The sequence below is a fragment of the Sarcophilus harrisii genome, chromosome 3, assembly GCF_902635505.1.
Source record: "Sarcophilus harrisii chromosome 3, mSarHar1.11, whole genome shotgun sequence".
Taxonomy (NCBI): Eukaryota; Metazoa; Chordata; class Mammalia; order Dasyuromorphia; family Dasyuridae; genus Sarcophilus; species Sarcophilus harrisii.
The window spans coordinates 248,191,270-248,205,673 of record NC_045428.1 but is presented as its reverse complement, the minus strand read 5'-3'; the positions used below and the strand labels follow the sequence as shown (position 1 = coordinate 248,205,673).

Below are 14,404 nucleotides of genomic sequence, written 5' to 3'. Positions count from 1 at the left end.
TTCTTTGTTTCGTTTTTCTTTCTTGCTTGCTGTTTGTGTCAAGTGTTAATTAGCTTTGTGACCTTGGAATAAGGTACTTTATAAATCCCTCTGAATCTCTTTTCTTTATCTATAAACTTTAATTGTTGGAATAAATCCAGGTTTTCCAACTAGTCCACAGAATTTTTACCACCAAAGATCCTTAGTTCTTAAAATATTCCTTTTTATAAAAAGGATTTCCTCTTCCATATCCTGCTTCTCTCATATTCCTGACACTGTCTCCTTCTCCCTGGTTTCAGTTTGTACTCAGCTGCCTGAGTTGGCAGTTGGGTAGAGAATGGTCTACAGTAGAGAATGTAGATATTTCCCTCCTAGGCAGCACAATTTGAGATGAGAAACATCTCTGAGCACTCCTCTAGTTCTAATCTTCTAGACTTTTATGATTCTACATTTTGGAGACACACTGATGCTTATATAAAACAGAAAGTTAAATTTTCCAATATTTTAAACTTTTAACAGGTATCTGGGTTACCAGTCAACATTGCCATGGGCAACTGAAGAAACAATAACAGAACATAGTCACTTTAGCATTTTTATAAGCTTATTTTCTGATTTCTAACTCCATGTCTTTACTCCATCAGGCTTGGCTTCTTCCCATATAGTTTTCAAAAGTCAAAACCCTCAGTCTGAATTGAAAGCCTTCTTTGTCTTCTAGCTTTAATTTAATTTACATACTCCTCAACTCATTCATTCACATTGTCGGTAGGATAAGAAATCTTTCAGCTGACCTTAAATTTAAATTTTCCCATTTTTACTGTAGCTCATTTTCTCTCTTCCACTCCCCCCTTTCCTTCCCAGGCATGTACAATTGTGGAATAAAAGTTCTGCAGGCCAGAATGGAATTTTTTTGCTTATTGTGACCTACAGATTAAAGAGGAGCTCATTCTCAAAAGAGAAAGCATTATTTCCCCTTGCTTGAAGCAGAAACCATTATGAAAGTCAGTGGGTTTGAAGAAGAATTTTCTATAATACAAGCAAGATAGTATGAAGATGCTGAGATACAAGGTTGCCAGGGTCAATATTGATGCTACCATGGCAGTCACACATATGGATACAGAGGGCTAAGAAGAGGCTGAATGGAAGATGCAATTGGTCCACTGAGAATGAGCACCAAGAAGATGGATGCTGGAGAAATCAAATAAAATGACAATGATTTGCTATGGCTGAAGTAGAGAGTGATTAGGACCACTACAACTTTTACCCAACAAAGCCAGAGGGGATAGTTGAGGCTTGGCTAGGGAGAAAGATGCATGTTTCAAGTGGAGAATTATCCACTGTCCAAGAATCTAGTGATCTTCTTTTCCCTTCTGTCTGAGAGGTAGATTTTAAATCCAAAGTTTTTCTATTTTTTGTTGTGGTTTTTTTTTAATTCCTGATTTGATTCATACTTTAATGCCTAAATATTCTTTATAAACTATGATCAATCACAATTGCTCTTGAATTTTGCATTTCTTTACTATTGAATGAGAAGTTATAAAAGGAAGGAACATTGTCTTAATTGTCAGTACATCTATATGCTAAATGGAGACTTAAAATTGATGTGAGAAAGCATGACATTGATTTATTAATTTTAATAAACATCCCAAAGTAGATAAAGCTTAACTGAGGGCTTTTGCCCTTAGGGGAAAGTGAGTCAATTGGTTTTGCTGTCTGGAAGGATGATAGGTTGTCAGGTCATATTGCCTTCTCCATTTTTTGCCCCATCTCCCCAAGTCTTCTGGGAGAATTCTCTGTAGGCACAACATTTATGTCAGAGACTAGAGTTAGGCCTGGTGGGAGGAACAGGCCAAATAATGCCCTCATTTCAAAACAGAAGACAGAAGAGACAATAAATACCTTCTTGTCTTTTATTTTTTTTTTTCCATTTTTAATCTTCCAACAGACATGCAAATCCTGACAACCTGGGTGCAACATATGGGTGGCTTTTCCATGGGATTTTTTTTTAAGTTTAGATCTGTTTTAATTCCTTCTTCCTCCCTTTTTTTAAAACAAAATTTTCTGGATTGTTGCATGCATTAAAGATAATAACAAACATTTACATTTTGTTTCTGTTTCCTGAATTTTTATTTATAGGATTTATGTTATTTCATTATTATTGTGTATATGTGCATATGTGTGTATGTGTGTATGTATGTATGTATGTATTTTGGAGAGAAATACTATTTTTCTATATTGGGCTTTTAAAATTCTGATGCCTACAATTTTTATCTTTTAACATTTTTTCTTTAATGCTGTTTTTCTTTTCTTCCCCTTCCCTTTGCTAGATTTTTAATCTTATCTTTTTATCTTTATCTTTATTTCAGTTTTATTCTTCTTAACTATTTTTCTTTTTTTCTACTCTGTATTTATTATGATAAATACATTTCTGTCACATATTTTGTCTTTCCAAATAGAATAGTAATCTTCCTGAGCTTTCTTTTTTTGTATCTTTAGCACTTAGTTGAATGCATGGTAGAAAGTAAGTGCTTAATAGAAGCTTGCTGTTTGGTTCATTGATTTGACAGCATGTAAACTTAACTTATGTAATTGCTTATCGATGCGCTAAGAGCTACTGCTCTTATTGCTACTGATTTACACCTTTATAACACCCATTTCATATGTAACTGGGTTTTGAGAACTAACCAGCAACATTTTGGGATTTGAAAAGACTAGCCTTGAAAAGAGATTTGGACCCTTATTCACAATCTTTGAGCTAGGTGAAAAGATGTAAAGTCTGTGAGAGAGGGTAAGAGGAAATGGATCAGATTCCATAAGCTAAACAACAGAGATTGTGAAGTAGATTAGGTTCTCAGCTGTGATCAGAACTTAATGAGTTAAGCTGGAGAGATAAAAGACTGGAAGGGGAGAACAGAGCCATAGCAGAGAGGAAAGAGATGATAGTGGGCCACCTGTCTCTGCAACTATCTTGGAACAAAGAATTCTGGACTGAAGTGACTAGTTATCCCTTCTTCAAAGACTGAAGTTTCAAAAGACACATATTTTATACAACCTCAGTTCCCTATGCCTCTGATAGCAAATGTACCTCTTTTAAATCCTGATTTTGTGTCACATAAAACTCCCTAGTTAATTCATACAAGCTTACATTACATATTTATATATTTAATCTGTGCTGAAAAAGGAAGATGCTTCAAGTCAGGAATTAGCTGGCAATATACAAAATATAAATTAGGATAGAGAGCTAAACCTCTGTCTGAATGTTAGGAAATGTCTTAAGTGGAATTATTATGAATGGCTTTTCATTAGATATAAACTCTGTAAAAACTGTTTAAAAAAAAAAAGAGGACCACATGGACTTAAGGGCTATGATATTGCCAATAGAATAGAAGTAAGCTAATTGCTGTAAAAATTTGTGATTGATTAAATCTTTAGCATTGGATACGAAAGAGTGGAAACAGGGAATAAAGGGCAGTGACCAAAGAAAAAGCCATACTTGACTGGTTATGAGGAAGGTGATAAAGAGAATAAAATGAAGTGAATATAGTTAGCCCATTCTACAATTTAAAGAGAAAGCTAATGGTTTTATATATGTCGGCTGTCTTACTAGACCATTTATTGGTTTCTATACCATTTAAGATTGATCAGTTAATACAATTTTCCTTTAGCAATTGGTTAAAAATTGACATTGTGGATCAATTTTAAAACATGATGCTAAATATTAAATGTTAAAATGTTAAAACATGAATGCAGCTTTGGAAAAGTAGTGTCAATTAACAGATTTTTGACATTCACAAGGGATTTCTGATATTTGGACTAGGCTTTTGGTATGGACCTAAGAACAGTATAAGAATCTTGAATGAGAGAGAGTCTTGAATAGTCAACAAGAGTGATTGATTTGTTTTGTTTTGTTTTATCCCTAGCACTTAGCACAGTACCTGGCATATAGTAAGCACTTAATTCATGCTGACTGAATGTGAAGTAGATTATCACTGAGAATTATAAAGCTTATGTATATGGAATGGTTTTAAATGTAGGATAACAATACACTAATATATTTTAATCATTGCCAGATTAGATTCTGATTTCCAGAGATGGATAACTACACTAACCAACTATGAATTCAGTATTCAATTCCCTCCAAAGAAAATGATGTGTGTATAGTGACCTTTTCTCAAAGGCCATGTGACACTGAAACTGTGATAATATCTAAGGAAAGAATAAAGTGTTATGTAACATCCATGGAGCTGGACTACAAGCAAATGTCAGCAATAGGTGAATGCCTGGGATTTCCACAAGACATGCCAATAATACACTTCTGATGTTATTGTTTCACTTTTGTTTTCTTGTTTGAATAAGTATTTCTTTTCCCCTTCTTTTCCAGTCTTCTTTTAAAGTCCACTCTCAGGCTTCTATCTAGACTCCTTCTGTGACTTGATAGGATTTAGGATAAAAGGAACACATTTTTCATCTCTCTTTACTAAAATGTCAGTAGTTTATCCTTACTTAATCTCATGAATTTTTGACTTACCTGTTTATGTTTCCCTTAATTTCTATATTTGGCCATCAGTTTCTTTATAGCTCTGACTTTTTCATCATCTTGGAATTCCTCTATTTCATTAAAAAGTTCATTTCCCCCTCCCCCTCTCTAGGATTATACTCAATTTTGCTAGATAGGTTGTTCTTTGCTGTAAACCTAAATACTTCGCTTTAGGGATTATCACATTCTAAGATCTCTTGCTCCTTTACAGTGGTGGCTATCAAATCATGTGTGATCCTGACTGTGGCTCTTCAGTTCACTTAAATTCTTTCTTTCTACCTGCTTGCAGTATTTTTTTTTTGTTTGATCGAAACTGTATTTTGCCTATGCTATATCTAGGAATTTTTATTTTGCAGTTTTTCTTTTCAGGAGATGAACGATGAATTCTTTGTCTTAGAGGTCTGGGAAATTTTCCTTAAGATTTCTTGAAATATGCTTGCCATCTAGGGGAGAGGGTGGAGGGTGGGAGGGAAAAATCGGAACAGAAGTGAGTGCAAGGGATAATGTTGTAAAAAAAATTACCCTGGCATGGGTTATGTCAATAAAAAGTTACTATAATAAAAAAAAGATTTCTTGAAATATGATATTTAGACTGGTTTTCTGGTCATGATTTTCAGGTAGTCCAATTATTCTTTTTTTCTTTTTGATCTGTTTTCTAGATCAATTTTTTTGCTTATAAAATACCTTATAATTTCTTCTATATTTTCAGTCTTTTAGCTTTGTTTTAATATTTCTTAATATCTTGTGGAGTCATTGGCTTCTATTGGATCCATTCAAATTTTCAGGAAGTTTATCTCTTGGGCAAGATTTGGTGTATCTGTTAATTTTTTTTCCAATTCTTTCTTCTCTAGTTCTTATTTCTTTCCAAAATTTCCTTTAGCATTCTTATTCTAATAATATAACAAAAAATAAAGCAACTCTTGCCTAATTTCTTTCATGAATTCTAATTATGTGTTTTTTCAGTTGTTCAGTTGTATTCAACTCTTCATGATCCCATGGATCATTCTTGCTAGGACTGTTTATCCACTATCTTCCAAAATCTTCCCAACCTCATGATGATTATTCTCATGGCACAATTTTCCATCTTATCCTCTACTAGCCCCTTCTTTTGCCTTCAATCCTTTTTGAATATGTGAAAACCATGTATTTTTTTCTGAGGCTTTAACTGTAGATATTCTAGAATTATTCTTTTCTTCTGGGTTTATGCCTTTAGCATCCCTGCTACCACAACAATTTTCTATGGTGAGATTCTTTTTGTTTGTTCATTTGCTCATTCTTCCAGTCAATGTTCTCACTGTGGGAGTTTATGCTTACAGTCAGATTCTGTATCTTTTTGGAAGGAAGTTCTGTGATGGTCTTGTTGCTGCTTTCTTAGAGTACTAAATGTTATGTTATTCTAGAATCTCAGGGACAGCTCAGACTGCAGACCTGTAAGCTTTCAGTTCTCCCAATGTGTTCTGATCCAGAGAAAAGTCTAATCATTGCCCATCTGGCCTGAGCTCTACAGGTTCCTGACATGGGTTTGGGTCTGAGCAATAAAAGACTGAGCTTAGCCACTACCAGCCAGCTGGGAAGCTCTTCAGAGTGATAGAACTGTAGACTTTCCTTTGATCTGACATTCTTCCTCTGGTTATTACTCTTTGGGCATAAGACTAAACAAGAAATTAGCACTCCACTCCCAGGTCAGTCATACAACTACTGCTTATTTCTGAACTTATTTAGTACAGAACTTAGGACTGGCAACTGCGTCTTACTCCAGAATGCTACTAAAGTCCTAAGTCTGCCCAGGGTCTATAATCCAGAACTGGATAGTAACCAACTGGTACCTATGTCCATATGCTGTACAAGACTGTAGTGCCCCAGTATGGTTCTAAGACCTCATCTTACCTATAACCTCAGTCTAGGTACCCTTTAAGTCCCTCACCAACAGACTACCCCATGTATCCCTAGCCAGATACCATCTCCACTGTCCACGGGCCTTTTGCTTTTAGTCTCCTTATGTTAAAATGAGCTGGAAAAATTACTATAACTTTTTCTTGGATTTCCTGATCAGGATTTGATCTGGGGTGCTTTGAATGGAGGAATATTTTGTGGAGGAGAGGGGGATGGGATCACTATAATTCTTTATGCTATTCCACCACCTTGGCTTTGCCCAAATGAGTGTAATTTTTTTTTTTAGTTTTTGTTTTTTTGTTTTGTTTTGTTTGCTTTTTGATGAGGCAACTGGTGTTAAGTGACTTGCTCAGAGTCACACAGTTATGAAGTATTAAGTGCCTGAGACCAAAACTGAACTCAGGTCATCCTGTCTTCGGGGGTAGTGTTCTATCCACTGTGCCACTTAGTTGCCCCTCAAATGGGTGTAATTTATATGATATTTCTCTGCAATGCAAGAAAAACGCTGAGGAGGATGTAGCATAATGAAATATGTCAAAGTTGCAGAAGGTTAGAAAAAAAGGTTTGATTAGATAATATTTGATTAGAATCAGTCAAATAAGAGTTAGAAACAAAGAAATAAATGCAGGAGATAAGAGTAAAGAGGAGCAATTATATATGACTGTCATTGTGTATGACTGAACTCCAATTTAGTTATTGCCATCTTCATCCACAGAGTACAGATGTCATAGTTGAGTCCGGCAAATGAGAGGTTTGTTCAGCACATGGTAAATTCTCACTGATAGATAATTCATATAGATGACAAGTCCCTTCCTCCTTCTCCTTCATCCTTCTGCCTAAGAGATAGACATCTAGTCCAAGGTTTCATGGTTTTTTTGTTTGTTTGTTTGACATGTGTTCATAATTCCCTAATAGTCTTATCTTAAAAGTTTGCAGGCTCTAGATAAAAATAAATGATTAATGATAATTACTGTTGTGTATTTCAAAATTTGTGAGGGGGTATTGAAAAAAAAGAGAAATATTGACTTCCTTTAATATGTAGATGAAAGTGAATCATTGATAAATTTGGATATTGACTAGGTGCTTGGGAGATACGCGATAGGATGATATTGCATTTTAATCAGTGTCCCAAACTGAGTAAAGCTGAATCCAGTGGTTTTAACTTTTTAAAAAAGAGAGAGAGAGAGAGAGAGAGAGAGAGAGAGAGAGAGAGAGAGAGAGGCAACTAGGTGGCACAGTGAATGGAGCACCAGCCCTGAAGTCAGGAGGACCTAGGTTCAAATTTGATCTCAGACACTTAACACTTCCTAGCTGTATGACCCTGAAGCAAGTCACTTAACCCCAAATGCCTCAGCAAAAAGCAAAAAATAAAAAATAATTTAAAAAATGAGTCAATCATTTTCAGTGTTTTCAGGTCGGAGACTCCATTGTCTTTATTGTTCATCTCTTCTCCCCTATGAGAGTTCATTATATAGGAACAGAGTTGATAGTGATCAGAGAGGAGGTCAAGCTCAGTGAGAGGAAAAGCAAAGAAGTGTCTGTATTAGAATGACAATGCCTTCCTTTCAAGGGTAAGTTTCAGGGAAGGCAACTTTTATTCCTTAACTGAACAAATATTTCAAATCATGATAATACAAAAGGCCACACTACCATTTAGAAAATTGTCCTGGAGATTCATCCTTATCATATTTGGCCAGTACTTGTTGAAAATCTTTGATTAATGCAATCTTTTCTTTCTTTATATTCCTATATTAATATGTCCTTCCCAAGTTAGTTAGATAGATAAGACTGATGGATTAGATAGATAACTGATAAGATATTCAGGTAGGCAAACAAGTAGCTAGCTAGCTAGATGGATAGATGGATAGATAGATGCATGGATGGATAGGTCACTTTATTTCTCCAGGAATCAGGAAAGCGTTTATTTTTATTTTCAATTATTTATTTGATCTTAATCTCAATTCCAGTTAAAAAACAAACCAAAAAATAAAAAGTTCATGATTTGATTTCAAAGTCTTTTTTGCTTTAGCTTTTCATATATATATAATTTTCCCATCTTTAAAAAGATGGTGATCTCTGATGTTTTTCTGTTGCTTCACTGCCATGACTTAGAAGAAGCTGTTGCCAGCTTGTTATTTCCTGTGTCTCTATATGAATTTTTTTCACATGCAATTCAATCAACTTTCTTAAGTACCTATAGTGTGAAAGGTACTTTGTATGGTGTTGAGAACACAAACATGAAAAATGGCAGCTTTTGTCTCATAGTCCAATATCTGATTATATCACATATATATGTACACACATATATATCTATATATATATATATATAATAGGTATATCTTATATAAAAAATAGATCACATATTGTAAAAAGAAAAGAAATTAAATGTCTCCATAAAATATATACAGACTCCAGGAAATAGTCTATTGTTAATACATTCTAAGAAATCTTAAAGGAAAAGCAAAAAAGAATGTGGCCTCCCACATTCTTACCTGAATGTTTCATAATCCAGCACTTTTGTGTGCTTAGGATCAGTGGCTGCAAAGACCAGTTTGATGTCTCTGGCACTAGGGCTCCCAATAGCTTTCAACTTTTTCAGGATAAGCTCAATGTTGCTCATAGGGAACTAAAAAAGAAAAAAAATATTATACATGTATTTAACTGTAAAGAAAAAAAAAAAAACTTAGGCCAATTCTGCTGATGTTAAGCAAGTAAAATGCCTATTCTTTTCTGTGACTGTAGACCTTCTAGATTATTACAATAAACAGATAAATCACAATGGTTTATACAGTCAGAATTTTCTAAAATAATAAATCTATAAAATAAAAATCATTACTCTAGCCTAAAATCATAAAGTTTCTTACAAGATATTAAAAAAAACTAACAACACATGACTTTTTTTCTTTACATTGAAAAATAAAGGGAAAAAGTATAAAGCATTTGGTCATGGCAACACTAATATAGAAGATAAGATTATTTTAAACTAAGGTACAAAGCAGACTGGTTTAATTGAGGACTAATTGAATCTGTATATTCAAATTATTGTTGACTGCTGCCATTGGTATGAAGTACTTCATGAGTACTTCAACTTATAAAGCCTTCAAAGCATCATCTTAAACAGCTACTCAAAATTTAAAATATAGCTCTTTTAATTTGTTCCACTAGATACTTTGTTGTCTTTAGCATAAAGTTCATTGACATATATATTGAGCCTCTTCTTTTTCTCCACAAAGTCAGAGGCCCCTCTTTTTGATAAGCACCTGAACTTAAATAATTTGTCTTACTATATATTTGAGCATGATAAATGTATGGTTTATTATCTAGTTACTCAGCAGAGTAGGACAACTATTGCAATTAACTATGTTAGAGACCCCATGCTTGAATGAAACCAGAGAGTGTCCAATGGAAGAATTTTAATAAAACAAGAATCAGCTTTCCTTCCCCCACTTCATTCATCACTCCTGCACAACATCCCAGTGCATGTCTTAATTTATGTTAGTGTTTCTGTGTGTGATTCTTTGCAAGGGATCTATACAATAAATGAGATAATACAAATTTGACAGGTAGATGAATAATTACTATAAAAGATATTACATCTTATGTCTGTAAGATATCTTATAAGATAATTACATTATATGTTTATACATGTTCTTGAGTTATTTGCAAGACTAGCTAAGGAATCTAGAATAGTAGACATAAAAATCTGCACAATAATATACTAAATTTCTCTTTCATGTAGTGAAATTTTGAAAAGCATGCATTTTAAAATTTTGTATAATCATTTAAAAGTATTTGTATTTTTTTTTCCTACTGAGTGTACTTGCTATTTAGAAAACTGAGACCTCAGTGACTTGAAAAGAAAAGAAAGGAATATCAAGCTCAAATATCAGCTCCCAAAATCACAGTCTAAATTGTGTATATATATATATATATATATATATATATATATATATATTTATATGTTTATGTATGTTTATATATATGCAATATGATATTTTTCTATAATTTGCAGTCTAAATATCGCTGACAAAAAGATTTAATTTGCTGAGATTTATTTTAGCAACTTATCTCAGTGGAACATTTTAAGACCAGATGAGATAATATTGGAAGAATTTGCATCAAATGCTACATGAATATTATTGGACTCATATAAAATTGTCATCAGGCCACTAAGTGGCACAGTGGATATAGTGCTGGCCTGAGTACAAATCCAGCCAACTTAACTAGTTGTGTGATCGTAGGCAAGTCACTTAACCCTGTTTACTCATCTGTAAAATGAATTGAAAGGGAAATGGTATACCACTCCATGATCTTTGCCAAGAAAACCCCAAATGGAGTCATGAAGAGTTGGACATGACTGAAATGACTCAACAACAAGAAGAAATTATAATCATTATTCTATTAGAGATAATAAAATTTTATATTAAGATAATATGGCAAAGAGTTCCTTAACTTTTTGTGTATGTTTGCATGCTGAATTCTTCAATGGAAAGATATTATATGAGCTCAGTTTTAAAATTATCATTACTTACTTAGAAATTCTATAATAAACTAAAAGCAGTCACATTCCTGTCTCTTTCTTTTGCTTTCCCCAAAGCAACCTTCCCCTAATTCTTTCTAAACAGATAGCCCTAATCTCTCCCTGGATTCATATTTTTGCTAATGCTCCAGGTGACCCTTGCTGTAAGAAGTTGCAGCCATAACAACTATCAAATTCCTATATGACTTCTGTTTGGTTAATATCTAATTTTTTAAATTATCAGTATAAGCAAATTAACCAGAACAGCACAATATATCCTGCCAAATTGTTTTGCTTTTCTAAAGTTGTTGAATCTCTTTCTGAAACAGTGTCAGTATCAACATAAAAACCAGGAAACTTGTTTGAACTGTGTGGTTTGTATTGCAAATATGACCTGAATTAATGATACCCAGAAGCCCCAGTTCAGAGGAATAAACAGACACAGACAAAGTAGATAAGATCTATGGCTAAGTTATGCAGTACTGTTATATATGCCAGGTTCCTATATAAAACTGGTGTTAAAATGAAGGGGTGGGAGAGGAATAAGGATGCTGTGGGATAGAGGGGGCAAGAATTCAATTTGCTGAAAGGAAAGCTGAGAATGGAAGACCTATTCACCTCATTTGCATGCTGTTCCATGTAGGAGAATGCATATTCATCACAGTTCAACAAAATAAAGTTGTGACCATTGAAGCAAACATGGGCACCAACAAACAGATCCCAAGCCTTGAAGAATTCAGAAGGCTCACTCTTAAAAAGTAACTGTCCAGGTTTCTTAACACGATCTCTTTCCAAGAATTTCCCACCAAGTATCCCTAGAGAAAGACAATGAATGGCAAATGATTAGTTTTTGCTCTAAAACAAACAAACTTTGTGCCTTGCTTTTATAAAAAGTACCCCACATTTCTATAGCATCTTCCAAAAGACAAAAAGATTGACTCAATACATCTTTGAGAAAGACAGAGCAATTAGCTTTTATTTAAGACCAGATGAGATAATACTGGTAGAATTTGCCTTGAATCTCCTCACTGTTGAAAAGAACCATGTCCATTACAGCTGATCATCACATAATCTTCTTGTTGCTGTGTACAGTGTTCTCTTGGTTCTGCTCACTTTACTCAACATCAATTCATATAAATTTTTTCAGGTTTTTCTGAAATCAGCCTGCTCATCATTTCATATAGAACAATAATATTCCATAACATTCATATACCATAACTTATTCAGCTATTCCCCAAATGATGGGCATCCACTCAGTTTCCAGTTCCTGGCCACCACAAAAAGGGCTACCACAAACATTTTTACACATGTGGGGCCTTTTCATTTTTTTATGATCTCTTTGGGATACAGACCCAGTAGAGACATGGCTGGATCAAAAGGTATGCACAGAAAAACTGAAAGTTGTTAAGATCTATGAGCAATACAATGACCACTGATATGTACAGACATGCTACTGTGTTTCTTGTTACTGGCTTATGTGTTCACAGCTTTAACTATCCTAGCAGCTAAAAGTCCACGAGTAGATAAGACATGGAAATTATTTTGAATTTACAAGGATTTGCCTTAGGACTAGTGGTTGGTAGGAAGAGGTAATATGATATGGTAAATAAAGAACCAGAAGAACGAGGTTTATGTTATATTTCTGACCTAAATAACTGGAAAAATATATTGCTCATGGGTAGGACAAGCCAATATAATACAAATGACCACACTACCTAAATTAATTTATTTACTACCAAGAGCAATTCAATCTCTCAGTGCCCCAGATCAGTCTCTAGAAATAGTTGTTTAAAAGGAGCTGACAATTGGTAAAGAGAGTTTCCATGCTAGGAGAGTCATACAAGTGTCCAGATCCTCTCTGTCTGCCCTCTCCCAACTAGATTCATTTTTGTGACCAATTGCTTCAAGATTAGCAACTTTTTTTGTTTTTGTTAATAATATACATAAATTTACCTCAAGATTTGTCTTGGTATATTCTTTCCTGACTGAAGAAATTAAACTGAGGGAGAAAGCTACAGTAGGTAGCCTGCCCTGAGATATATTTCATGCACTCCTACTCAGAATGGTGCAAAAATATGTCTTTCTAAGTCAAGAAAGATGAAAGACCCCTTCCACCTTGTTTAACTAGCAAACATTCATTAAGAGCTTACTATTTGCCAGAGACTGTGGCAAGTACTAGAGAAAAAAAAGAAAAAGGTATAATGGCTGTCATACTCAAGGACCTCAGAATTTAATCAGGAAATAATGTGTAACATCTATAAGAGAAGGCTCCAGCAGTCCAGAGGACTTAACAAGACTTTCTGTACAAGGTCTTGAACTGAATCTTGAAAAGTTGCAGTCTGATAATCAGAGAAGAACAAGTGTAGTCTTCCAAGTAAGAAAAAAAGTGGGAGATGGTGCATGAAAGGAAGAGCTACCATAAAGTGCAAGGAATGGAGTGATGTTTTAAAAACCTGGAAAAGTAGAAAGGGACTAAATGTAAAATGCTTTAGATGCCAAAGAGGAGCATTAACATTTGATGCAATGTTGAATATGGAAATATATTTAGAAGAATTGTACATATTTAACCTGTATTGGATTGCTTGCTGTCTAGGGAATGGGGAGAGGGGCAAGAGAGAGAAAAATTTGGAACACAAAATTTTACAAAAGTGAATGTTGAAAACTATTTTTGTATGTATTTGGAAAAATAAAATACTGTTAAATGTATAAAATAAAATAAAATTCAAATAAAAAATTGATGCAAAAGGTACTCTCTCTTAAAATGTCTCAGAAAGTGAGGGAAAATATTTACAAAGCATATTAGAAAGAAAATAAATGCTAAGAAGAAAAAAAAAGAAAGAAATGCCAAGATCACATGCTGACATCTAGAGGATGCAAATCAGGCATATGGATCAGCCTTCCTATATTTTAGAAAATGTCTTATCAAATGTGACTAAAAGACTTGTCAACGTTAGATCCCTGGATTTCAAGGGCCAGCTTTGTCAGTTACTACTCTTATCTGGATGGCACCACTTTGAACCACTATTTTATTTCCTTTTCTTTCCTTATTTCTTTCTTTGGTGGCAATTGTTAGTGACTTGCCCAGGGTCAAACGGCTAGTGAGTGTCTGAGGCTATATTCGAACTTAGGTTCTCCTACCTCCAGGGCCAGCACTATTCATTGTGCTACCTAACTGCCCCTGTTTTTTCATCCATAAAATGCATGGGTTAGACTAGATAATTTTTCAGGTTTTTCTAGTTCTAAATCCAGTCTCTTACCTGAGTTTCTCATTCGAAGCTCATACACTGAAAGAGTATCATCACTGAGATAATATGAAATGATGAATCTCCGCTCCTTATCAATACAATCTTCTGTGTCAAGTTTTGCAAGAAATCGAAGCACATAACTCTCAAGACCAAAACTAAATAGGAAGGGGAAAACAAGACAAAATGAAGATTTCCAACATTTTTATTTTTTTTCTTCTCCTAGATGTACTTAAA

At 34.2% G+C, this 14,404-nt stretch overlaps 1 protein-coding gene across 1 annotated transcript in view; it reads right to left on the bottom strand.

The window, feature by feature from the left end:
* Positions 1-14,404, bottom strand: part of EFHC2 (EF-hand domain containing 2) — a 217,312-nt gene that overhangs the window by 60,322 nt on the left and 142,586 nt on the right. The window contains exons 9-11 of the mRNA XM_031959378.1: positions 14,183-14,325; positions 11,544-11,740; positions 8,899-9,032 (exon numbers count right to left, since the gene is read on the bottom strand). Of these exons, the coding sequence (XP_031815238.1) occupies positions 8,899-9,032; positions 11,544-11,740; positions 14,183-14,325 (474 nt within the window). The remainder of the gene's footprint in view (positions 1-8,898; positions 9,033-11,543; positions 11,741-14,182; positions 14,326-14,404) is intronic.